General features: G+C 43.0%; 1 protein-coding gene across 6 annotated transcripts in view; it reads left to right on the top strand.

Moving 5' to 3' along the window:
- zzz3 (zinc finger, ZZ-type containing 3) overlaps nt 1-24,984 on the top strand; it is a 107,354-nt gene that overhangs the window by 30,245 nt on the left and 52,125 nt on the right. For 3 of the 6 annotated variants that reach the window (XM_067989862.1, XM_067989861.1, XM_067989864.1), the window contains 2 exons: nt 732-791; nt 21,551-23,112. In XM_067989862.1, the coding sequence (XP_067845963.1) occupies nt 21,614-23,112 (1,499 nt within the window). In that variant the 5' untranslated portion in view covers nt 732-791; nt 21,551-21,613. The remainder of the gene's footprint in view (nt 1-731; nt 792-21,550; nt 23,113-24,984) is intronic. The other 3 variants (XM_067989865.1, XM_067989866.1, XM_067989867.1) reach the window with 1 other exon arrangement.

The raw sequence follows: 24,984 nt of genomic DNA on the forward strand, positions 1-24,984 counted from the left end.
AAAAACAGCCGTTCACCACTATCCTGTCCCTTAGCCAATTCTGTATCCATGTTGCTACTGCCCCCTTTATTCCGTGATAAGCCTACCGTGCGGCACTTTATCAAGCACCTTTTGAAAGTCCATATAGACCACATCAACTGCATTGCCCTCATCTACCCCCTCTGTTACCTCATCAAAAAACTCTATCAGGTTAGTTAAACACGATTTGCCTTTAACAAATCCATGCTGGCTTTCCCTAATCAATCCACCCTCGTCCAAGTGACTGTTAATTCTGTCCCGGATTATCGTTTCTAAAAGTTTCCCCACCACTGAGGTTAAACTGACTGGCCTATAGTTGCTGGGTTTATCCTTACACCCTTTTTTGAACAAGGGTGTAACATTTGTTTGATTTGGGAGTTGTATTGCCAGCTTTGTATCGCTGCAAATCAGAAACCATTTTTCAGATATTCTAAAGTGGCAGTATAACGGTGCTCTTGGGTTATAATGTAATCTTGGCAGGATTTCATTGCTCCTTCTGGCACACACAGTCTCACTGTATTAGGCAGGTCAGTTTGTAAATCTGCTTAGGAAGGTCATGTGCCCTACATACTAAAATATTTCATGTCAATCTAAAAAGATTTTAAATTCTTCGAGCCTTGTTAGCGGTTTGAAAGCCTTGACTAGAGAATTAGGTGAAATGTTTGAGCTTTTTTTTAAAACTCTTCATTTAGAATTTATTTTTCTTTCTAAAGATCAGACATTTCAACTAGAGGTGGTGGTGGAGAGAGAGACAGACAGACAGAGATCCTGAGGTAAAGTACAATGGGTGTGTGAGATTTTTGTACTGGTCCACATGAAGTGAAACCGCCCAGCTGTATAATTATAGATTTGGTTATACCAAAACCTGGGTTGTGTTTGGAGAGAGCATTTATGTTTCGTTGCGTTTAAGGCATTACAGAATGCAAAGTGATAACTTGAGCTGGATTACGCTTGTGGGAAGTACTGCGGGTGGTAGTTGTTGGGCTGTTTTAATATGATGTGTCTGTACTTTATGATTGTAGATTTTTTTTAAAAAATACACCAGGCGTATGTAATAGGAGTTATTTTAAGATGGAAGCGAGAATAAATGCAGTGAAAATGAGAAGTGCGGAGAATCTGGTAGTGGAGAGAAAGACTGACTAACTGGGTGGTCTAAAAGGGGACTGACCGATCCCATTCTGTAAGAGCATAGGTTTTCAAACTGGAGTCCCTGGAGTGAAGGGGATCGGAAAGGTCATCAGATTTCTCTCCCATCTGTCAGTAATTTTCTTTTTTCTGTACTTGACTTGGAAGCTTATTATTTTGCTAATGTATACTAATAAAAACTATGAAAGAACTGTTTACTTTGGGTAGTCGACACAGTCTTTTTGGAAGTAATGACGTCGATGGTGTGTCGATATTTACATGGGATACTCATAACTGCAGTGTGTGTCAGTTACTTACGGGGAGTTCCTGGGATTGTCAGTAGCTGCAGGGGGTCCTGGCACAACAAAGTTTGGAAACCCTTCTATTGAGACTAACAGCTGGATCTAAGCATAGATTGAAGGCAGAAGAGGGAGACACACCAGTAAAGCAGAATGGATGTGAGATTTTTGTACTTGTCTACTCGAATTGAAAACCCCCAACTGCCCAGTTATAGACTTTGTCCGTCCAAATTTTGTTGTGTCTGGCGAGAGCACTTTGAGTTGGATTACGCTTAGTGATTGCAGACCTGTCGTTGGTGAACAGTTTCAAAAAATGGGTTAAGAGTATTGCACAGTGTTAAAACTTTGGCTCCAACAAGCTTTTTCCCCTGTAAAACATATTGGTATCATTAAGTTACATTTATATAGCAGCTTTAATGTAGCAAAATGTTCCAAAAATGGATGTGGTGAGAGATGAATTAGTGGAGTTGACTGGAAGCAAACTCAGAGACAGATTTTGAGGAGTTAACACAAAGAAGACTGCTGACAGCATTGTGATACAAGAACAAGTATTAAAATCATTTCTCTGTTTAGTTAGTACCCACTTGATATTGGATAAAACAGAAATTAAACCGTTTAGTATATTTTTTTGTGGAATAACCGTTTGAGGAGCAGATGATAGTTTGTGATGGATGCCATTCAGCCCATTTGTCATCTTCCTATTTTACATCCAGCTGTTTCTTAAGTGAGTCCACCAGCGAGACTGTCTCTGATTGCCACATCTGCAGGAAATGTCTCTGTCTTGAGTCACTCTAGCTCAGAGTCCTTGGGCTGGAGTGCGAGTTAGAGACACTCCGACACATAAGTCAGCAGGGTAAGGGGAACCAAGAGGAGGTACAGAAGGAGGTCCCGCACACACTGGTCCAATCCAGCAGGTACAATGTACTTTCTACCAGTGAGGATAAGGATGTAGTCTGTGGGTTGGACAGCCAGAATGCTAACTATGGCATTGTAGAACAGGAGGCAGTCCAAGGTGGGGAGGGAGGAGCAGAATAGAATGGTTGTAGTCACAGGGGATTTGATAATTAGGGGGATAGATAGCAGTCGTGACCGAGAGTCCAGGAGGGTGTTTTGCCTACCTAGTGCAAGGGTAAAAGATATCTTGAAGCAACTGGAGAGGAACTCGGAAAGGGAGGGGGAAGATCCAGTTGTCGTGGTCCATGTTGTGACCAATGACATAGGAAAGAAAAGGGAGGAGGTCCTGCTAAGAGAAGTTTGGAACAAAATTTTTTTTTTTAAAAAGAAGGACATGATGGGTGGTAATCTTGGGATTACCACCTGAGCCACGTGCTAATTGGCATAGGGATAAACAGATCAGGAAGGTGAATGCGTGGCTGAAAGACTGGTGTGGGAAGGAGGGGGTTCCATTTCAAGGAGCCTATCCCAACGATACAGCTCCTTCCTGTCCCAGTATTGGCAGCAATACTGGGATAGGAAGGAGCTGCATCATTGGGATAGGCGCCACCTGAACTGGGATAGGTGCCACCTGAACTGGAATGGGACCAGTGTCCTAGCGGAATGGATAAATAAGGCTGTTGATGGGATTTTAAACTAGTAAGCCGTGGGGGGGAGGGGGGGAGGGGGAGGAGTGACCTGGTGATGAGAACTTAAGTCTGAAGAAATAGGAATGAGAGTAAAGGTCAGAGAACTTAAGTACAAAATGACCGTTAACAATAAAGTGAGGGGAATAGTTATTAAAAACAAATTAAATTACCTGTACAGCAATGTGCACAGCATCCGAAACAAAATGGGGAACTGGACATAATAATTCGTAACAAGAAGCCAGATGTAGGGATAACTGAAACATGGCTACATAAGGAACAGGACTGGCAGTTAAATATTGCAGGATATAATGTATTTTAGAAAAAATAGGGAAGGAAGAAGGGAGTTGGGGTAGCTGCACTAATTAGGGACAACATAATGGCAATAGAAAAAAGAGACATGAGTAATATTAAGATAGAAACAGAATCCATATGGATTGTGACAAAGGATAAGATGGGATAGATCACATTAACGGGTATATTCTACGGACTGCCTAATAGTGGAAGGGAAGTGGAGGAAGAAAAATGTAGATAAATCTATGAAATGAGTTTTAAAATAAAATCGAATAATAATCATGGGAGATTTCAACTACCCCCAAATAAACTGGCAAGATGAGGTAGGGAGGGGGAATTGAGTTTTTACAGTGTGTGCAGGACCACTTTCTTACCCATTATGTGAGAAGCCCAGCAAGAGAGGAACCACTGCTGGAGCAAGTAATGGGAAATGAACCAGAGCAGATGAGCGAAGAAAGCATAGGGGAACACCTGGGCAATACTGATGGTAAGATTGTAAGGTTTAAAATAATGATTGAGTAAGACAAAGACCAAAGTAATAGATTGGAAAAATGCTCATTTTGAGGGGATGATAATGGAACTAGGGAAGATAAACTGGGTAAAAACATTTGACAGACAAAGAGAACAGCAGTGGGAAATATTTAAAACTGTGATCAGTAGTGTTCAGGAGAAATATATTACGCCAAAAAGCAAGAACAAACTAGCCAATAATGAAACACCAAAGATGAATGAAGAGATAAGGATAAAATTGAAACTAAAGAAAAGGGCATACTCTAAGTTTAGAAACAATAAAGGAGAGAATGACAAAAGAGAGTTTGCAGAGGTTAGGAAAGAAGTCGGAAAAACAATTGGGAAAGCAAAGAAGAACTAAAAAAATTAAATTATCAGGGAATATAAAAAGCAATAGTAAAGTATTCTACAGATGCATGAATAACAAAAGAAAAATCAGGTTAGGAATAGGGCTACTGAGGGATGCATAACATAAACTCACAGGTAATGACAGTGAAATAGTAGAGATATTGAATAGTTACTTTGCTTTCGTATTTACCGGGGTGGGTATGACTTTTTTTATTCATTCATGGGATGTGGGCGTCGTTGGCAAGGCCAGCATTTATTACCCATGCCTAATTGCCCTTGAGAAAGTGGTGGTGAGCCACCTTCTTGAACCGCTGCAGTCTGTGGGGTGAAAATTCTCCCACAGTGCTGTTAGGTAGGGAGTTTCAGGATTTTGACCCAGCGTCGATGAAGGAACAGCGATATATTTCCAAGTCAGGATGATGTGTGACTTGGAGGGGAATGTGCAGGTGGTGGTGTTCCCATGCGCCTGCTGCTCTTGTCCTTCTAGGTGGTAGAGGTCACGGGTTTGGGAGGTGCTGTCGAGGAAGCTTTGGTGAGTTGCTGCAGTGCATCCGGTGGATGGTACACACTGCAGCCATAGTGCACCGGTGGTGGAGGGTGTGAATGTTTAGGATGGTGGATGAGGTGCCAATCAAGCGGGCTGCTTTATTTTGGATCGTGTCGAGCTGCTTGAGTGTTGTTAGAGCTGCACTCATCCAGGCAAGTGGAGAGTATTCATCACACTCCTGACTTGTGCCTTGTAGATGGTGGAAAGGCTTTGGGGAGTCAGGATGTGAGTCACTCGCCGCAGAGTACCCAGCCTCTGACCTGCTCTTGTAGCCGCAGTATTTATGTGTCTGGTCCAGTTTATTTTCTGGTCAATGGTGACCTCCAGGATGTTGATGGTGGGGGATTTGGAGATGGTAATGCTGTTGAGTGTCATGGGGAAGTGGTTAGACTCTCGTTGGAAATGGTCATTGCATGGCACTTTTCTGGCGCGATTGTTACTTGCCACTTATCAGCCCAAGCCTGGATGTTGTCTAGGTCTTGCTGCATGCGGGCACGGACTGCTTCATTATCTGAGGGGTTGCGAATGGAACTGCACACTGTGCAATCATCAGCGAACATCCCCACTTCTGACCTTATGATGGAGAGAAGGTCATTGATGAAGCAGCTGAAGATGGTCGGGTCTCGGACACTGCTCTGAGGAACTCCTGCAGTGATGTCCTGGAGCTGAGATGATTGGCCTCCATTAACCACTATCATCTTCCTTTATGCTAAGTATGACTCCAGCCACTGGAGTTTTCCCCCTGATTCCCATTGACGTCAATTTTACTAGGGCTCCTTGGTGCCACACTCGGTCAAATGCTGCCTTGATGTCAAGGGCAGTCACTCTCACCTCACCTCTGGAATTCAGCTCTTTTGTCCATGTTTGGACCAAGGCTATAATGAGGTCTGGAGCCGAGTGGTCTTGGCGGAACCCTAACTGAGCATCGGCGAGCAGGTTATTGGTGAGTAAATGCCGCTTGATAGCACTGTCGACAACACCTTCCCACCACTTTGCTGATGATTGAGAGTAGACTGATGGGGCAATAATTGGCCGGATTGGATTTGTCCTGCTTTTTGTGGACAGGACATACCTGGGCAATTTTTCACTTTGCCAGGTAGATACCAGTGTTGTAGCTGAACTGGAACAGCTTGGCTAGAGGCGCGGCTAGTTCTGGAGCACAAGGCTTCAGCACTACAGCCGGGATATTGTTGGCGCCTATAGCCTTTGCTGTATCCAGTGTACTCAGCCGTTTCTTGATATCACGTGGAGTGAATCAAATTGGCTGAAGACTGGCTTATATGATGGTGGGGATCTCAGGAGGAGGCTGAGATGGATCATCCACTCGGCGCTTCTGGCTGAAGATGGTTGCAAATGCTAAATTAGACATAGAACAAGATGGATATGACATTGGAAGAAGAGTTCAAAAAAGATATAAAAACATTTGAGATAGAAAGGGGGGAGTTAATTGACAAACAAATCAAACTCAGAGATAATAAAACCCTGGTCACAGCAATATATTTCCAAGTCAGGATGATGTGTGACTTGGAGGGAAATGTGCAGGTGGTGGTGTTCCCATGCGCCTGCTGCTCTTGTCCTTCTAGGTGGTAGAGGTCGCGGGTTTGGGAGGTGCTGTCGACGAAGCCTTGGCGAGTTGCTGCAGTGCATCCGGTGGATGGTACACACTGCAGCCATAGTGCACCGGTGGTGGAGGGTGTGAATGTTTAGGATGGTGGATTGCACCCACAAATATTAAAAGAAGATAGCAGAGGCACTATTACGTATGTATAAAAAATCATTAGCAAAGGGAATAGTGCCCGAGGACTGGCGGACAGATAATGTTATTCCTATTTTTAAAAAGGGAGATAAAACAAGTTCAGGGAACTATAGACCAGTTAGCTTAACATCGGTGGTAGGAAGGATAATGGAATCTTTACTCAAAGATGTAATAGAAAAATATATAGAAAACTAAAATATAATGAAGAATAGTCAGCATGGATTTCAGAAGAGTAAGTCATGCTTGACCAACGTTATTGAATTTTTTGAAGAAGTAACAGGGTAGAGAAGGGTAATGCAGTTGATGTAATATATTTGGATTTTCAAAAGGCCTTCGATAATGTACTGCATTGTAGTCTCATGGCTAAGGTCAGAGCATGTGGAGTCAGGGGCAGGATAGCAAGTTGGCTACAAAACAGAGGACAGAGAGTTGTGGTTAAGGTTTAAACTAGAATGGCAGGGGGATGGGAACCTGAGCAGGGAGGCAGAGGAGCGGGAAACAAGGATAGAAACAAAAGACAGAAAGGGAAAAAGCAATTGTGGAAGGCAGAGAAAACAAGGGCCAAAAACAAATAGGGCCATAGTGCAAAATAAAATTAAGATGACTAGCAATCTTAAAAAGACAAGTTATACAGGGCCTTGGTGAGACCACATCTGGAGTATTGTGTGCAGTTTTGGTCTCCTTATCTGAGGAAGGATGTCCTTGCCATAGAGGGAGTGCAACGAAGGTTTACCAGACTGATTCCTGGGATGGCAGGACTGTCGTATAAGGAGAGATTGGGTCGACTAGGCCTATATTCACTAGAATTTAGAAGAATGAGAGGTGATCTCATCGAAACATATAAAATTCTAACAGGACTAGACAGCCTAGATGCAGGGAGGATGTTTCCGATGGCTGGGGAGTCCATAACCGGGGGTCACGGTCTCAGGATACGGGGTATGCCATTTAGAACCGAGATGAGGAGAAATTTCTTCACTCAGAGGGTGGTGAACCTGTGGAATTCTCTACCACAGAAGGCAGTGGAGGCCAAGTCATTAGATGTATTCAAGAAGGAGATAGATATATTTCTTAATGCTAAAGGAATATGGGGAAAAAGCGGGAACAGGATACTGAGTTAGATGATCAGCCATGATCATTTTGAATGGCGGAGAAGGCCTGAAGGGCCGAATGGCCTACTCTTGCTCCTATTTTCTATGTTTCTAGCTACTCAGGCTGGCAAAAGATAAATGTAAGGAATCTTACAACACCAGGTTATAGTCCAACTGTTTTATTTGAAAATCACAAGCTTTCGGAGGCTTTCTCCTTCGTCAGGTGAACGTCACACTTCACCTGACGAAGGAGAAAGCCTCCGAAAGCTTGTGATTTTCAAATAAAACAGTTGGACTATAACCTGGTGTTGTAAGATTCCTTACATTTGTCAACCCCAGTTCATCACCGGCATCTCCACATCATGGCAAAAGATAGGAAGTGGTGTTCCACAGGGATCGGTGTTGTTCACAATTTTCATTAATGTTTTGAATTCGGGAAACGGAATTGCAATTTCAAAATTTGAATGACACCAAATTGAGGGGTGTAGTTAATACAAAGGAAGAATGCATCAAAATGCAAGAGCACATTAATAAACGTGTAGAATTGAAAAGCAGAGAAGTTATGTTAAACATGTATAGAACCTTGGTTACATCACAGTTGGAGTACTGTGCACAGTTCTGGTCTCCATATTATACAAAGAATGTAGAGGCATTGGGGAGGGTGCAAAAAGATTCACAAGGATGATACCAGAACTGAGCGGATATATTTATCAGGAAAGACTAAAGGCTGTGGCTCTTTTCTCTAGAAAAGAGAAGGCTGAGGGTTAACTTGATAGAAGTCTTTAAGGTAATGAAAGGGTTTGATTGGGTAGACGTAGAGAAAATGTTTCCACTTGTGGGGGAGTCCAAAACTAGAGGTCATAAATCCAAAATAGTCGCTAATAAATCCAATAGGCAATTCAGGAGAAACATCCTTACCCAAAGAGTGGTAAGAATACGGAACACATTACCACAAGGAGTGGTTGAGGCAAATAGCACCGATGCATTTAAGGGGAAGTTAGATAAGCACATGAGGAAGAAAGGAACAGAAGGATATCCTGATTGGTTAGATGAAGTAGGGAGGAATGAGGCTCATGTGGAGCATAAATACCGGCATAGACCAGTTGGGCCAAATGGCCTGTTTCTGTGCTGTCGTTTCAATGTAACCATCTTAAATGAGGGAATGGGAATACCAATCTATCCTACTCATAGAAAGAGCTTTATCTCTTCTGTTAGACCCGCTTGCATTCCTGTTTCCCTCACGCCATGTGTCTGCTTGTTCTCTCTGACACCGGCCTGTTTTCCGTTCTCCACTCCATCATCATCGGTCACTCTATCAGTCACTATGCCTCCATGCTCTGGAGCTCCCTCAGCTCCTAGACCTTCCTTCTTTCCTTCAAAACTCCCGGAGACATTCCTCTTCAGTGCTTTTGCTTCCTTGCCCTCTCCCTCCTGCTCGATGGCTACTCGCTATCCACTGCAGTCTAAGGGACCTACACTGAGCACGCTGTAGAAATCTAAGTTGTTGAATTCTGTTGTGAAGAATGGTATGATTCATCGAGGGTGCGGCGCTTTGATTCACACATCATCATGTTGCTTTGTTCATAATTCGATGCAGACACATGTTAATGCACAATGAGATGAGCACAGTTTTAGTTTTTTTTAAATAAAGCTGTTAATTACATGAATTTTTGGAAAAGGAAGAGTAGGATGATATGTGGTTTTGTGCCTGCTGTGTTCTGATGTAAATAATTGTTTTAGAAAAAATGAGACTTCTATTCAACTAGACTTCGGGGAGGAGCTCGATGCTCTACAAAGCTCGTTCAACAGTTGCTCTTGCGATACAATTACATCAGCTAGTCATAAAAGTTTTTCTTTATTTCCCAGCGAGTGCAATTCTAAAATCCACTTACATGAAACAGCAGCATTGTTGCAGCTCTGTAAACTAGTCAGCCCAATTGTTTTCCATTTTGTTCTCTATATTTAAGTTGGGAGGAGTAGTAAATCATTGGCTTCCCGCAACGTTTTCCCACACAAGCATTCCACCGGGTGACGGCCGCAATACCCACCACAAAGCAAACAGTTAGAGGCAGGAAGGGTAAATCTGAAGACTCCATCATGCCTAGTGAAAGCATGGGAGCAGGGTGCTCGCCAGCCCTCTTCTCTTGAAAATGGCAGGCAAGGGTAATCAAAAATAGGACTTCTGATGAGAGTTGTTGTTGCTGCAAGAAGCCCTCCCATTTTTTGTAATTTAATGTTATTTTAAAGAGATTGGTGCCCTACTCTTCAACTCACTTGGAGACAAAAGAGAATCTTTTTCAAACAGTTCTTGCAAAGAATTGTTACTGAACAGGCGTTTTGAAAGAAAGAAAAGAAAGACTTGCATTTATATTGCGCCGTCCACAGTCTCAAGATGTCCCAAAGCACTTCATAGCCTATGAGGTACTTTTTAAAGTATAGAGACTGTTGTATTGTAGGAAATGCGCCAGCCAATTTCCGCACAGCCAGGCCCCACAAACAGGAATGAGATAAATGAGTAGATAATCTGTTTTATTGATGTTGGTTGAGGGATAAATATTGGCTAGGACACCGGGGTGAACGCCCCTGCTCTTTGAAATGGTGCCTTGGGATCTTTTATATCCACCTGAAAGAGCAGACTCTGTTTAACGTTTCATCCGAAAGGCGGCACCTCCGACAGTGCAGCACTCACTCAGTACTGCACTGCTGTGCTAGCCGAGGCTATGTGCCCATGTCTGTGGAGTGGGACTCGAACCCACGACCTTCTGACTCGAGGCAAGTGTGCTACACTGAGCCACGGCTGACTGACACCATGTTTGAGAGGTGTTCTCTGAAGTGAAGCTGGGGAGTAATTGATTTTAGTCACTTTTGTATTGCTGTTTGGCTGCTGATGCCCATGTAACACTGGTCTTCTGTAGATGGCAGCAACTCTCAACCTAAACCTGCTGGATTTGTTTCTCAGGCTGCAGAAAGGAAAGCCCATTTGTCACTGGAGCTTCCTGGCTGCTGCCAGTCTTATCAGGGCTAGCAAATCCGCAGGTGCCACAGCAGCAGCCCGTTATGGCGGTTGCCATTGTGAAGCTGCATCGCGATATCGTTACTCTGCACAAATGTCCTGGCCAGCTCAGTGCAGGTGCAGAATGTTGGAACCCCAACCAGCATCCAGTTCACAGGAGAGGGACTCAGTTACTTTGCTCTTCCAAAACCCAGGCTACAATGTAACGACAGCTTTTGAGTCCATCTTTCAATTAAGGGCCAAATGAATCGCATATTTGTCAATTGAGACTGATCTTCCAGTTAAGCTGGATGCATTGTTCCCTCCTTAATCCAGGGGTACTGAAGTTGATTAGGAACAGGAGTAGGCCATTCTGCCCCTCAAGCCTGTTCCGCCATTCCATTCGATCATGGCTGATCTGTACCCCAACCCCATTTACCTGCTGTTCCTCCATATCCTTTGATACCCTGATCTAACAGAAATGTTCCTCCCCCTCTTTACCCCCAGCCGGATTCAGCTAATTTAGTACAAATCACTGACTGAACCCAAATGGCTCGGCTACTTCCTGGATAATCCCACTGACACACTGTAGCCTGTTCAGGTTTTCTTAATGCAGCACTTTGCCGATATGAGACAGTAGCATTTATGGTTCTAGTTTGTGCAGTACTGGTAACAGATTACTTGACAGCTTTTCATTCAATGCAGCGCATGTCCTATCTTGCACAGATGTATTGAATTTGGGGTTTTTCTGACATATGTTACTGATTTTTATTGCCACATTCAATTCTGTTTGTAGTATGAGAAGAAGTAAGCCTCAAACCACGCTTATTGAAATGAATAAGAGAGTGCCATTTTAAAATTTTAGTAAGCCACAGCATAGCGTGACAGGCAGCACGTTGAAGGCATAATTCGGGGAATTCAATCACTACCATTTATTACTGTGACACATTTGTTTATTATAGTGTGCTGTTATTTTCAGACCAATAAGGCACAGTTGGCAGACCAGAGTTCTACTGCTGGCTGTGCATTGTACTCTAGCTGGCGACAACGGAACTCTGACGTGCTGTTCACCACTCCTGACCAATTACATTTTTTTTGTGAGAGCAGGGAGGATTTTGTGAAGTTCATAAATATTAAGAAGTAGAGATGAAAAGAGGAAATTTGAAATAAGAACAGAAAATGCTGGACATACACATCAGATCCGACAGTACTTAAAATTATTTAAACGTCTCATCCTTGTGTTCAAATCCCTCCATGGCCTCGCCCCTCCCTATCTCTAACCTTCTGCAGCCCTACAACCCTCTGTGAACTCTGCATTCTTCCAATTCTGGCCTGTTGTGCATCCCTGATTTCCTTCGCCCCACCATTGGCGGCCGTGCCTTCAGCTGTTTAGGCCCTAAGCTCTGGAATTCCTTCGCTAAACCCCTCTGCCTCTCCACCTCTCTCCTCTTTCAAGACATTCCATTAGTTTTAAGATAGCTATGGAGAATGATAGGTCTAGCCCAAAAGTTAAAATTCTAAATTGGGGAAAGGCCAATTTTGATGGTATTAGACAGGAACTTTCAGAAGTTGATTGGGAGTGTCTGTTGGCAGGCAAAGGGACGTCTGGTAAGTGGGAGGCTTTCAAAAGTGTGTTAACCAGGGTTCAGGGAAAGCACATTCCTTATAAAGTGAAGGGCAAGGCTGGTAGAAGTAGGGAACCTTGGATGACTCGGGGGATTGAGGCCCTAGTCAAAAAGAAGAAGGAGGCAAATGACATGCATAGGCAGCTGGGATCAAGTGGATCCCTTGAAGAGTATAGAGATTGCCGGAGTAGAGTTAAGAGAGAAATCAGGAGGGCAAAAAGGGGACATGAGATTGCTTTGGCAGATAAGGCAAAGCAGAATCCAAAGAGCTTCTACAAATACATAAAGGGCAAAAGAGTAACTAGGGAGAGAGTAGGGCCTCTGAAGGATCAACAAGGTCATCTATGTGCGGAACCACAAGAGATGGGTGAGATCCTAAATGAATATTTCACATCGGTATTTACGGTTGAGAAAGGCATGGATGTTAGGGAACTTGGGGAAATAAATAGTGATGTCTTGAGGAGTGTACATATTACAGAGAGGGAGGTGCTGGAAGTCTTAACGCGCATCAAGGTAGATAAATCTCCGGGACCTGATGAAATGTATCCCAGGACGTTATGGGAGGTTAGGGAGGAAATTGCGGGTCCCCTAGCAGAGATATTTGAATCATCCACCGCTACAGGTGAGGTGCCTGAAGATTGGAGGGTAGCAAATGTTGTGCCTTTGTTTAAGAAGGGCGGCAGGGAAAAGCCAGGGAACTACAGACCGGTGAGCCTGACATCTGTAGTGGGTAAGTTGTTAGAGGGTATTCTGAGAGACAGGATCTACGGGCATTTGGAGAGGCATGGACTAATTAGGAACAGTCAGCATGATTTTGTGAGTGGAAAATCATGTCTCACGAATTTGATTGAGTTTTTTGAAGGGGTAACCAAGAAGATAGATGAGGGCTGTGCAGTAGACGTGGTCTACATGGACTTCAGCAAAGCCTTTGACAAGGTACCGCATGGCAGGTTGTTACATAAGGTTAAATCTCATGGGATCCAAGGTGAGGTAGCCAATTGGATACAAAATTGGCTTGACGACAGAAGACAGAGGGTGGTTGTAGAGGGTTGTTTTTCAAACTGGAGGCCTGTGACCAGCGGTGTGCCTCAGGGATCGGTGCTGGGTCCGCTGTTATTTGTTATTTATATTAATGATTTGGATGAGAATTTAGGAGGCATGGTTAGTAAGTTTGCAGATGACACCAAGATTGGTGGCATGGTTAGTGAAGAAGGTTATCTAGGATTGCAACGGGATCTTGATAAATTGGGCCAGTGGGCCGATGAATGGCAGATGGAGTTTAATTTAGATAAATGTGAGGTGATGCATTTTGGTAGATCGAATCGGGCCAGGACCTACTCCGTTAATGGTAGGGCATTGGGGAGAGTTATGGAACAAAGAGATCTGGGAGTGCAGGTTCATAGCTTCTTGAAAGTGGAGTCACAGGTGGATAGGGTGGTGAAGAAGGCATTCAGCATGCTTGGTTTCATTGGTCAGAACATTGAATACAGGAGTTGGGATGTCTTGTTGAAGTTGTACAAGACATTAGTAAGGCCACACTTGGAATACTGTGTACAGTTCTGGTCACCCTATTAAGGAAAGGATATTATTAAACTAGAAAGAGTGCAGAAAAGATTTACTAGGATGCTACCGGGACTTGATGGTTTGACTTATAGGGAGAGGTTGGATAGACTGAGACATTTTTCCCTGGAGAGTAGGAGGTTTAGGGGTGATCTTATAGAAGTCTATAAAATAATGAGGGGCATAGGTAAGGCAGATAGTCAAAATCTTTTCCCAAAGGTAGGGGAGTCTATAACGAGGGGGCATAGATTTAAGGTGAGAGGGGAGAGATACAAAAGGGTCCAGAGGGGCAATTTTTTCACTCAAAGGGTGGTGAGTGTCTGGAACGAGCTGCCAGAGGCAGTAGTAGAGGCGGGTACAATTTTGTCTTTTAAAAAGCATTTGGACAGTTACATGGGTAAGATGGGTATAGAGGGATATGGGCCAAGTGCAGGCAATTGGGACTAGCTTAGTGGTATAAACTGGGTGACATGGACATGTTGGGCCGAAGGGCCTGTTTCCATGTTGTAAACTTCTATGACTCTATGATTCTATTCCTTAAAACCTATCTCTTTGACCAAGCCTGTCCTAATATCTGCAAGTCACCTGTCCTAATATCTCCTTATATGGCTTGGTGTCAAGATTTGTCTGTTAACACTCCTGTGAAGCGCCTTGGGTCGTTTTACTACGAAGCGCATTATAAATGCATGTTGTTGTACTCCAAAAAGAGCAAGCAATGGTTAATTTTTCGGTTGTAGACCTGTCATCAGACCGCTGTGTATTTCCAGCATTTTTTTTTGCTTTTTCAAGTTATTAAAAAAAGAATTTGCGAGTGGACCAATAGTCTGCCTGGGAACTTTTTAAACTTTGCTTCTCAGTGGACTGTCGTTATACTACACCTGGTGTGAAGTCCAAGCCATGTCAGACGATTGACTTGAGACGGTCTTAACCTCTTGGCTTGAGTGCACCCAGGCCCTGGATGCAGACTTAGCTCCCAAGTTATACTGCTGCTCTTTGCATCAATGTGCATCCAACACTACTTGTGTGAAAGCCATACAATAACGACATAATTAATGCATCAGGCACTCATAATCCCAAGAATGTTTATAACTTTAGGATGTAGGTAAGTATTCCATTGCACCAAAACTGTGGAGTACTGAGATGTTTAAACCTTATATCAATACAATGCTAGAAAGGCATAAGTACTGTTTGCATCCCATAAAATGAAGGAAATTGAAGTACTTGCTGCATTAACAGTGATTGGTTATGGCAATAAAATCAATAATATATTGCAAAAAAATGTTGATGCCGTTTGTGCTACAAAAATGGTGTTCTCATGGTTTCTGTATTTATGTCGGACAATTAAATCACATGCCTTCAATCAAAGATTGTGTGGGGCTACTCTTCGATACATAGAACTCAACTTTTCAGGTGTTTGCTCATCTGTTTCTAACTCAATTGAGAAAATACCGAGGAACTTTGGAGTCATTTGTTTATCCCCTTTACAGGTTCTGTACTGATTTTATTTGTATACCGTAGTCATGATCTGTTGTTATCCATATTGACTAGCAACCATTGAATACAGTGCCATGCAAGGCTACTTGAGATCATAGTAATACATCCTTGTAGTGTTGTATGTTTGACATGGAGCCTAGTGATGAACCATAGTGATGACACGGATCTGATCATCTAGCAGTTAATAAACAGCCTGTTTCTTTGGTGAGTGCCCACATAAACATTTCATTTAACGATGAATGGGGAAGGCAAAAGTGGAATAAACAAAACATGCACCCCATATCTTTGATACACAGAAACTTTGTTAAAGTTGAAGATGGACATAGAAGTTTTTAGACCCCACCACTATCATACAAAAATAACGGACAGGGAAACACCAGCTGGTCCATCGAGCCTGTCCCATACAGTCATGTTGCAACTCAGCTTCATTACCCCACTCCCCCCACAATGCTCCCACCCACCAGCTGCCACGTAATCTCCTGGAAGAGACAAAAAAAACCACAGAAATAACCAGATATATCATGTTAGTGCACAGTTCTCTGTGGGTTACTTAGGAGCTTTTCAGTTTTGCTGGTCAGTATTTCAACGATTTGCAGAATTTTCTTGTGGAATTCCAACATTGTGTCTTAGAATTTAGTCCATATTTTATCCATGAAGATTTTCAGTAATTTATTCAGATTGACTTTTCTAGTGGGAAATGCTGTTTTAATGAAAGCAACTTAATGCCGAGCCCAACATCCAATACAGTTGACTTAAATATACTTTTTACCAGTTGACAACTTATATAACTGCACGATGGCTTCAGGCTCTTCTTCCCTCCCCCATTCCGTCTGACCTCAGCTAGGTAAGGGTGCCCTTGGATCAGAAAGAAAGAATGACTTGCATTTACGTAGCGCCTTTCACGACCTCAGGGCATCTCAAAGCGCTTTACAGCCACATTTAAAGTGTAGTCACTGTTGCAATGTAAGAAATGCAGCAGCCAATTTGTGCATATTAATATGATAATAACCAGATAATCTGTTTTAGGTGTTGGTTGAGGTATAATTATTGACCAGGGCACTGGGAAAACGCCCCTGCCCTTCTTCGAAATAGTGCCAAGGGATCTTTTACATCCACCTGAGAGGGTAGATGAGGCCTTAGTTTAACTGTGGGACTAAATGGGCTACCCCTGTTTCGATGTTCCAGTGTATGACATGGTGGCCATTACTGAGACATAGCTGCAAGCTGGTCATGATTGGGAGTTAAATATTGCAGGTAATATGGTTTTTGGAAAGAATAGGGAAATTGGAATAGAAGGAGGGGTAGCCTTATTGATTAAAGATACTATTACAATATTAGTAAGGGAAAGCAATCAGCGGAGACTCTATGGTTAGAATTGAGGAATAAGAGAGGACTTAAACTGTAATGGGAGTTGTCTACAGGCTTCCTGATAGCAACAATGAAGTACAGAATGTATTAATTTGGAGATTAGAGAGGCTTGTGGCAAAAGCAGAGTTGTTTTAATGGGCGACTTTAATTTTCATATAGATTGGGAAGACCAGAGTAGCTCAAGTCAGAAAGGAAGTAGGTGAGCACATTGCAGATGCCCTAACTATAATCTTTCAAAGTTCTCTAGATTCAGGAACTGTCCCTCTAGATTGGAAAATTGCACATGTCACTCCGCTTTTTAAGAAAGGAGAGAGAGGGAAACCAGGGAATTATAGACCAGTTAGCCTAACATCTGTTGTGGGGAAAATGCTGGAGTCTATAATTAAGGATAGGGTGACTGAACACCTCGAGAATTTTCAGTTAATCAGAGAGCGCCAGCATGGATTTGTGAAAGGTAGATCGTGCCTGATAAACCTGATTGAATTTTTTGAAGAGGTGAGTAAAGTAGTGGACAGGGGAATGTCAATGGATGTTATTTATATGGACTTCCAGAAGGCATTTGATAAGGTCCCTCATAAGAGACTGTTAGCTAAGGTAGAAGCCCATGGAATCGAGGGAAAAGTACGGACTTGGTTAGGAAGTTGGCTGAGCGAAAGGCGACAGAATAGGGATAATGGGAAGGTACTCACATTGGCAGGATGTGACTAGTGGAGTCCCGCAGGGACCTGTCTTGGGGCCTCAATTATTCACAATATTTATTAACGACTTAGATGAAGGCATAGAAAGTCTCATATCTAAGTTTGCCGATGACACAAAGATTGGTGGCATTGTCAGCAGTGTAGATGAAAACATAAAATTACAAAGCGATATTGATAGATTAGGTGAATGGGCAAAACAGTTGCAAATGGAAATCAATGTAGACAAATGTGAGGTCATCCACTTTGGATCAAAAAAGGATAGAACAGGGTACTTTCTAAATGGTAAAAAGTTAAAAACAGTGGATGTCCAAAGGGACTTAGGGGTTCAGGTACATAGATCATTGAAGTATCATGAACAGGTGCAGAAAATAATCAATAAGGCTAATGGAATGCTGGCCTTTATATCTAGAGGACTAGAATACAAGGGGGCAGAAGTTATGCTGCAGCTATACAAAACCCTGGTTAGACCGCACCTAGAGTACTGTGAGCAGTTCTGGGCACTGCACCTTCGGAAGGACATATTGGCCTTGGTGGGAGTGCATCATAGGTTTATTAGAATGATACCCGGACTTCAAGGGTTAAGTTACGAGGAGAGATTACACAAATTGGGGTTGTATTCTCTGGAGTTTCAAAGGTTAAGGGGTGATCGGATCGAAGTTTATAAGATATTAAGGGGAACAGATAGGGTGGATAGAGAAAAACTATTTCCTCTGGTTGGGGATTCTAGGAGTAGGGGGCACAGTCTAAAAATTAGAGCCAGACCTTTCAGGAGTGAGATTAGAAAACATTTCTACACACAAAGGGTGGTAGAAGTTCGGAACTCTCTTCCGCAAACGGCAATTGATACTAGCTCAATTGCTAAATTTAAATCCGAGATAGATAGCTTTTTGGCAACCAGAGCTACTAAGGGATATGGGCCAAAGGCAGGTATATGGAGTTAGATCACAGATCAGCCATGATCTTATCAAATGGCGGAGCAGGCACGAGGGGCTGAATGGCCTACTCCTGTTGCTATGTTCCTAGGTAGTGAATTTCTTGAGTGCATTCAAGATGGTTTTCTGGAGCAATATGTTCTAGAACCAACCAGAGGGCAGGCCATACTAGATTTAGTAATGAGTCAGACTTGGGTAAATGTTCTCTTACTGCTAGATTATGATATGATTGAATTCAATGTTAGGTTTGAAAAGGAGAAACTTAATGGGTACTAAGATTCTAGATTTTGAGAAGGCTAACCTTTACAGGATGAGACATAGATTGACGACAGCAAATAGGTCAAAACTGTTATTGGGTAAAACCACAGATGAACAGGGGAAATATTCAAACCCTAACCCTAATATACCACTAAGGAGTAAGAGCACTACTTACCAAATAAAACAGCCTTGGTTGACAAAAGAGGTGAGAAATAACATAAAAGGAAAGAGTATATAAAAGTGTGAAGAATAGTACAGATCCAGGGGACTGGGAGAGATATGAAGACAAAAAAGATAATAGCAGCAAAAAGGGAAGATGAAAAGAAACTTGAGAGATATCAAGATTAACACACAGTTTTTACAAGTATATTAGAAAAAGGGTAGTCAAGAGTAATGTGGGGTCTTTAAAAACAGATGCGGAAAATATTGTAAATGAAAATAAGGAAATGACAGACTTGTTGAATAATTATTTTGTGTCAGTCTGCACAGTAGAGGAAGAGGATAATATACCTGACATTCCAGGGAAACTAATAATGAATCAAGGACTGGAACTCACTAGGGTTAATGTAAGCAAGAAAACAGTATTAGAAAAAATAATGGCACTAAAAACTGACAAATCCTCAGGACCTGATGGTTTCCACCCCAGGGTTTTAAAGGAAGTAGTTCAGGAAATTGCAGATGCTTTAGCTATAACCTTCCAAAGCGCTCTCCATTCAGGAATTGTCCCCTAGATTGGAAAATTGCAAATATAACTCCATTATTTAAGAAAGTTGAGAGTGAGCAACTAGGAAATTATAGACCTGTTAGTCTAACATCTGATGTGGGGAAGTTTTTGGAATCTATAATTAACGACAGTGTGATTGAGCATGTAGAGAGAGCCAACATGGATTTGTAAAGGGTAGGTCATGTCTAACGAACCTAATTGAATGTTCCAAGGAAGTAACTAAAGTAGTACGGAGGGGAATGTCTATGGATGTAGTTTATATGAACTTCCAGAAGGCATTCGATAAGGTTCTATATAAGGGACTGTTAGCTAGAGTTGAAGCTCATGGAATTGAAGGCAAATTATTGACCTGTTTAGGAGATTGGTTATGCGGTAGAAGACAGAGTAGGGATAATGGGTATGTACTTGAATTGGAAGGAAGTGACCAGTGGATCAGTGCTGGGGCCTCAACTATTCATTATATTTATTAATTACTTAGATAACGTGATAGCCATATATGCAAGTTTGCCGATGACACAAAGATTGGTGGCATAGTATAGACGGGAGCATGAAATTACAAAGAGACATTGATAGATTAAGTGAGTGGGCAAAACTATGGCAGATGGATTTCAACGCAGGTAAGTGTGAGGTCGTCCATTTTGGACCAAAAAAAGGATAGATGAGTTTTTTTTTAAAGTTGAAAAGCTAACAACAGTGGAGGTCCAAAGAGATTTAGGGGTCCATGTCCACAAGTCACTAAAATGTAGTGTCAGGTACAAAAAATAATCAAAAAGGCTAATGGAATCTTAGCCTTTATAACTAGAGGGCTAGAATATAAAGGGGAGGAAGTTTTGCTACAGCTATACAAAGCCCTGGTTAGACCACATCTGGAGTACTGTGTACAGTTCTGGGCACTGCAACTTAGAAAGGAGATATTGGCCTTGGAAGGAGTGCAGCGCATATTCACCAGAAGGTTACCAGGGCTCCAAGGGTTAGATTACGAGGAGAGAACACATATATTCTTGGCTTGTAGTCCCAGGAATATAGAAGGTTAAGGGGTGATTTGATTGAGGTTTTTAGGGTTTTGAAAGGAATTGATAGGATAGATAGAGAGAAACTTTTTCTGCTGGTAGGGGAGTCTAGGACAAGGGGACACAACATTAAAATCAAAGCCATGCCATTCGAAAGAGAAGTTAGGAAACACTTCTTCTCGTAAAGGGTAGTAGAAGTGTGGAACACTCTCCCACTAGCTCAATTAATAATTTTAAATGTGAGATTGATAGATTTTTGCTAGCCAAGGGTATTAAGAGATATGGAGCCATGGTGGTGGATGGAGTTAGGATACAGATCAGCCATGGTCTCTTGAATGGCGGAACAGGCTCGAGGGGCTGAATGGCTTACTCCTGTTCCTATGTTCCATTATACAGTGGCCTGGAAGCAGGTCTCCTGGATACCATCTTGACTGGGATGTGGTGTGGGGTGAGGGGCAGGCTTAGAAATGGAAACGGTGAGAAAATGTTCCATGCTTTTTTTTCTATTGGCCTTCTCCAGCTAGAGGGTGTTAATCATCGTGCTCCGTGATTTTCAGTCTCTGCACATGTAATTGTATCAGTCCTTGAAACTTCACCAGTCTTTGCCTTCCTCTTGATCTATTGCCAGTTACAATCTCAGCAACTTTCCTTGCAACCTGAATAATATGCCCAAAGTATGTCCACTAATCTGAATCAACCTTATTACTTCTCTTGCTTGCTCTGATTAAAGGACATCTGATGAGTCATTCTTCTTGCCCAACTAATTTTCACCATGTTTGTGTAAGCTTAGTCGAAATTATTGCTCCCTTGTTCTTTCTTCAGTGTTCAAGGTCCAGCTCTCACATTTATCCAAATTGTTGGCCATGTATAACGCTCAAACATTTCATTTTTTGTCTCCAGTTTGATTTCACAGTTGCACAGAAAAAACTTCATGTTGGAACCACAGATGTTTACAGGACAGAAGGGAGACATTCAGCCCATCATGTCTGTGCCAGCTCCTTGCTAGATCAATCCAAAACTAATCCCACTGCCCTGCTGTCTTCCCATACCACTGTGTTCTTCCTCTGCTTCAAATGTTTATCTACTCTTCCATGTGTAGGTGCCTCGACTACTTCCTGTGTCAAAACAGCCCATGCTCTAACAACTCTCTTGCAATTGCTATCCTTCAATTGAAGGAGAAAATAATGAATAGCTGAAAACAAAACAGGCCAGTACTGTGCCACACATGATAAAGTCAAATTGCAGTTAGATAGTTTTTGAGTGCAATTTTCTTTTGTTTTCCACATAAAGCTTAACTTTTTCTTGTTTCTTTTGTATTTTCAAGGTTTTCTTCACTTGGTGCTGATGAGTGAATCATGATGGTGATATTTTAGGGATTTGCCATAGTATGGCTGCTTTTCGATCCCAGCGTGTCACAAGATCGTCAGTTGGGTCGAACGGTTTGGATGAAAACTTCTGCGGGCGAACCTTGAGGAATCGTAGCATAGTTCACTCTGACGATTCCTCCCCTCTTCCTCAGCTGAGATCGCGATCGCCGAAAAAGAAGCAAGACGCCATACCGCAGCAGAAGGGCGCCAACAGCGGGAAGATCACCGAAGGCAAACAGCACAGCATTCGCGAGTCCTGGGCGAGCCCCAGAAAAAGGGGACTGTCGTGCTCCGAGAAGGATAATCACGAGAAAAAGCCTTTGGACACGTGTGACCCGATATTGCCCGTCTTTAAACGGGTAAAGCGATGCTCCCGCTCGGAGCCTGCAGACGGCCCGGAGGATGCATTGTCGCCTGTTAAAACTGAAAAGACAGTGCCCGAGCGAAAGGGCTCGGCCGCAAACAACGACGGGGACTCGCCGCAGCTCCAGCGCGCTCGACGCTTTCTTTTACTGGATGATTGTGACAAAAGGGAGATCAAAAAGGCGAAAGACTTGGATGGTGGACATGACGATTCATCGCTGCTGAAAGAGGTGTCCACTCACCAGGTTGCCAATGGGATCAATGAAAAAGATGCTGCTGCTGCTCCGGAGTGTAGCGATTGTGAACCTCTTCGTTTGAACAATAAACCAAAATGTGTTGATGTTGTTGATACGTGTGCATCCATTTTACCAACAGAAACTGAAAACGGCAATTCAGTTGGCTGCTCGGTGCTGCTTAATGGCAGTAAGGTAGCCACCATTTCAGAGCCTGACGTGCCTTCTACAGATTCAGAGTGGGAAGACTACAGGACAGTAAGTGACTGCCACTCTGTGTCGCAAACCAGTCAGTCACAACAATCTACCACAATTCTAGCAACTGAAAACCCATTGCAAATCAGGGAATCTGAGGAAGAGGTCGATGTTGTGGGGTATAGTTCGTCCCATTCGAAGGAACAGTGTTTTGAAAATGCCAGTTGCAGTATTGATGCTGCTCGGGACATTGAACAGATCTCAGGGGTGCCTGATTCTTCTGCAGTGCCGGACTCTGGACTAGGTCCCTTGGTTGAGCCTCAAGAACACAGATATGCACTGAGAACTTCGCCCAGAAGGGCTGCAGTTAACAAGTGCAGTCCTCAAAAGATAAGTTCGCCTACCAGGGACAATGGGCAGGTGGAAGACAGATCTCCCTGTCTTAATGAATGTGAAAAGGCCGGAGGAGCAGTGGTGGTTGCAGACAGGGAACACTGTGCGAAATTGGAAGACGACAACTCTCAGGCTAAGAGAGACCTGCCTCAGGATGGGACTGGTGACTGTTTCAGTGGAAATGTACCTGACTCGCCTGCACAGCGGGACCTGGACAATGGGTACTTGCCCACGAGCAGGGAGAGTAACAGCCAGCAATCTAGAGAAGAGGAGGAGGAAGAGCCTGATGTGTACTACTTTGAATCAGATCATGTGGCACTGAAACACAACAAAGAGTATGTGTAACCATGGTAACCATGACATCTGTTTTTTTTGTTCCTTTTTTTAACAATGTCAGGTTTTGTCTATTTTCACAGTAATAGAATTACTTCTCTCCCTGTCGTTTCACAATCTATCTAAAGTGAGATGACCTGAGTACATATTGAGGAGCAAAATGTAGCTGTTTACTGATCGCTTGTGCACATGGTTATACAGTCCCCACCGCTTATAGCGGGCGTGTTGGTGTCCACGCAATTTGTCAGCTATATGCGGTAGCTGGTATAACCTGACGGCTGAGATCCTGGAGGTGGCGGGGCAATGCAGCACGGGACAGAGTAGTTCTGTTGAGAGGAGCGTGAAGTGTAGTCACAAGTTCATTCCAAAGATGTAGAACCATTTAAAAGTGGAGACCGTGCTATTACAATGATTTACTGCAGCCAATCTTGTCTCTATATCCACCCCACGGAGTGTGCCTAAATGGAGACACAGTAACCTTGACTATTATTACAGAGGTCAGGATGTATTCGTGGACATGGAGCTTACTGAAGGACAGTGTGAGACCTGTATTTCTTGGTTTTAGTTTGACTCCACGTTTGTGTAACAAATGCCCTTTTGTACTAGTATACTCTTGGCTGGGATAATGAAGGTCCCCAGACTAATTAGTATGGACCTCAAAGTGTATGGTGGCATTGCAGCAGTATTCCCTTCATTTGTACTTGAGGTGGATTCTTTTCCCTCAGCACTGCTACTTAGCTTGCAGAATTAAAAACAGAAAATGCTAGAAAAGCTCAGCAAGTGAGGCAGCATCTGTGAAGAAACAGAGTTAACGTTTCAGGCCGAAGACCTTTCATTTTCTGTTTTTTATTTCAGATTTCCAGCATCCGCAGTATTTTGCTTTTGATTTAGCTTGCAGAATTTGTGAGTTTGTTGGTAGAAAGGTGATGCTCCTGGTAAATGGATTGAAAAATAAATTTGTAGTCACTTTTGAAAGTTCCAGCACCTCCGTGATAGGTAATTTGAAGTGATATTTTTCTACACAAAGCCACCTTGCCTTGGTAGCCAATGCATTTAGGTATTCATAAGTCCTTGCTCCACCTGGCTATCAGCCAGTAATGTTACCAGATGCCTCATAGTACACTGATAATACAGAACTAGAAAGAAGGAAATAAAAACAGAAAATGCTGGAAATACTCAGCAAGTCAGGCAGCATCTGTGGAGAAAGAAACAGAGTTAACGTTTCAGGTCGATGAACTTTCGTCAGAATGACAAGAAGTGAAAGATTTAACCGTTTTTAAGCAAGTACAGGGCCAGGTAAAGGAGGGGGGGAGGAAAGAACAAAAGGGAAGGTCTGTGATAGGATGGAGGGCAGGAGTGATTAAATGACAAAAGGGATGATGGTGCAAGGCAAGGGGAGTGCTAATGGGACAAGTAAAGGAACAAAAGCTGGGTCTAGAGGAACTGTAAATGGCAACAGCAGAACCATTCCTGCTGTCAGGAAAAAATGAGAGCAGTGGTTATAATCTGAAGTAATTGAAATCAATGTTCAGCTCAGAAGGTTGTAAAGTGCCTAAACAAAAGATGAGGTGCTGTTCCTCAAGCTTCATTTGAGCTTCATTGAAACAGTGTAAGAGGCCGAGGACAGAGAGGTCGGAGTGGGATGGAGAATTAAAATGGCAAGTGACCGATGGTCAGGGTCACGCTTGCACACTGAGTGGAGGTGTTCAGCAAAGCGATCACCCAATCTGCATTTGGTCTCCCCAGTGCAGAGGAGACCGCATCGTGAGCAGCGAATACAGTATACTAAATTGAAAGTACAAGTAAATCGCTGTTTCACGCTTTGCTGAACACCTCCGCTCAGTCCACAAGCATGACCCTGACCTTCTGGTCAT

The sequence above is a fragment of the Heptranchias perlo genome, chromosome 9 (assembly GCF_035084215.1).
Source record: "Heptranchias perlo isolate sHepPer1 chromosome 9, sHepPer1.hap1, whole genome shotgun sequence".
In the NCBI taxonomy this organism is placed as follows: Eukaryota; Metazoa; Chordata; class Chondrichthyes; order Hexanchiformes; family Hexanchidae; genus Heptranchias; species Heptranchias perlo.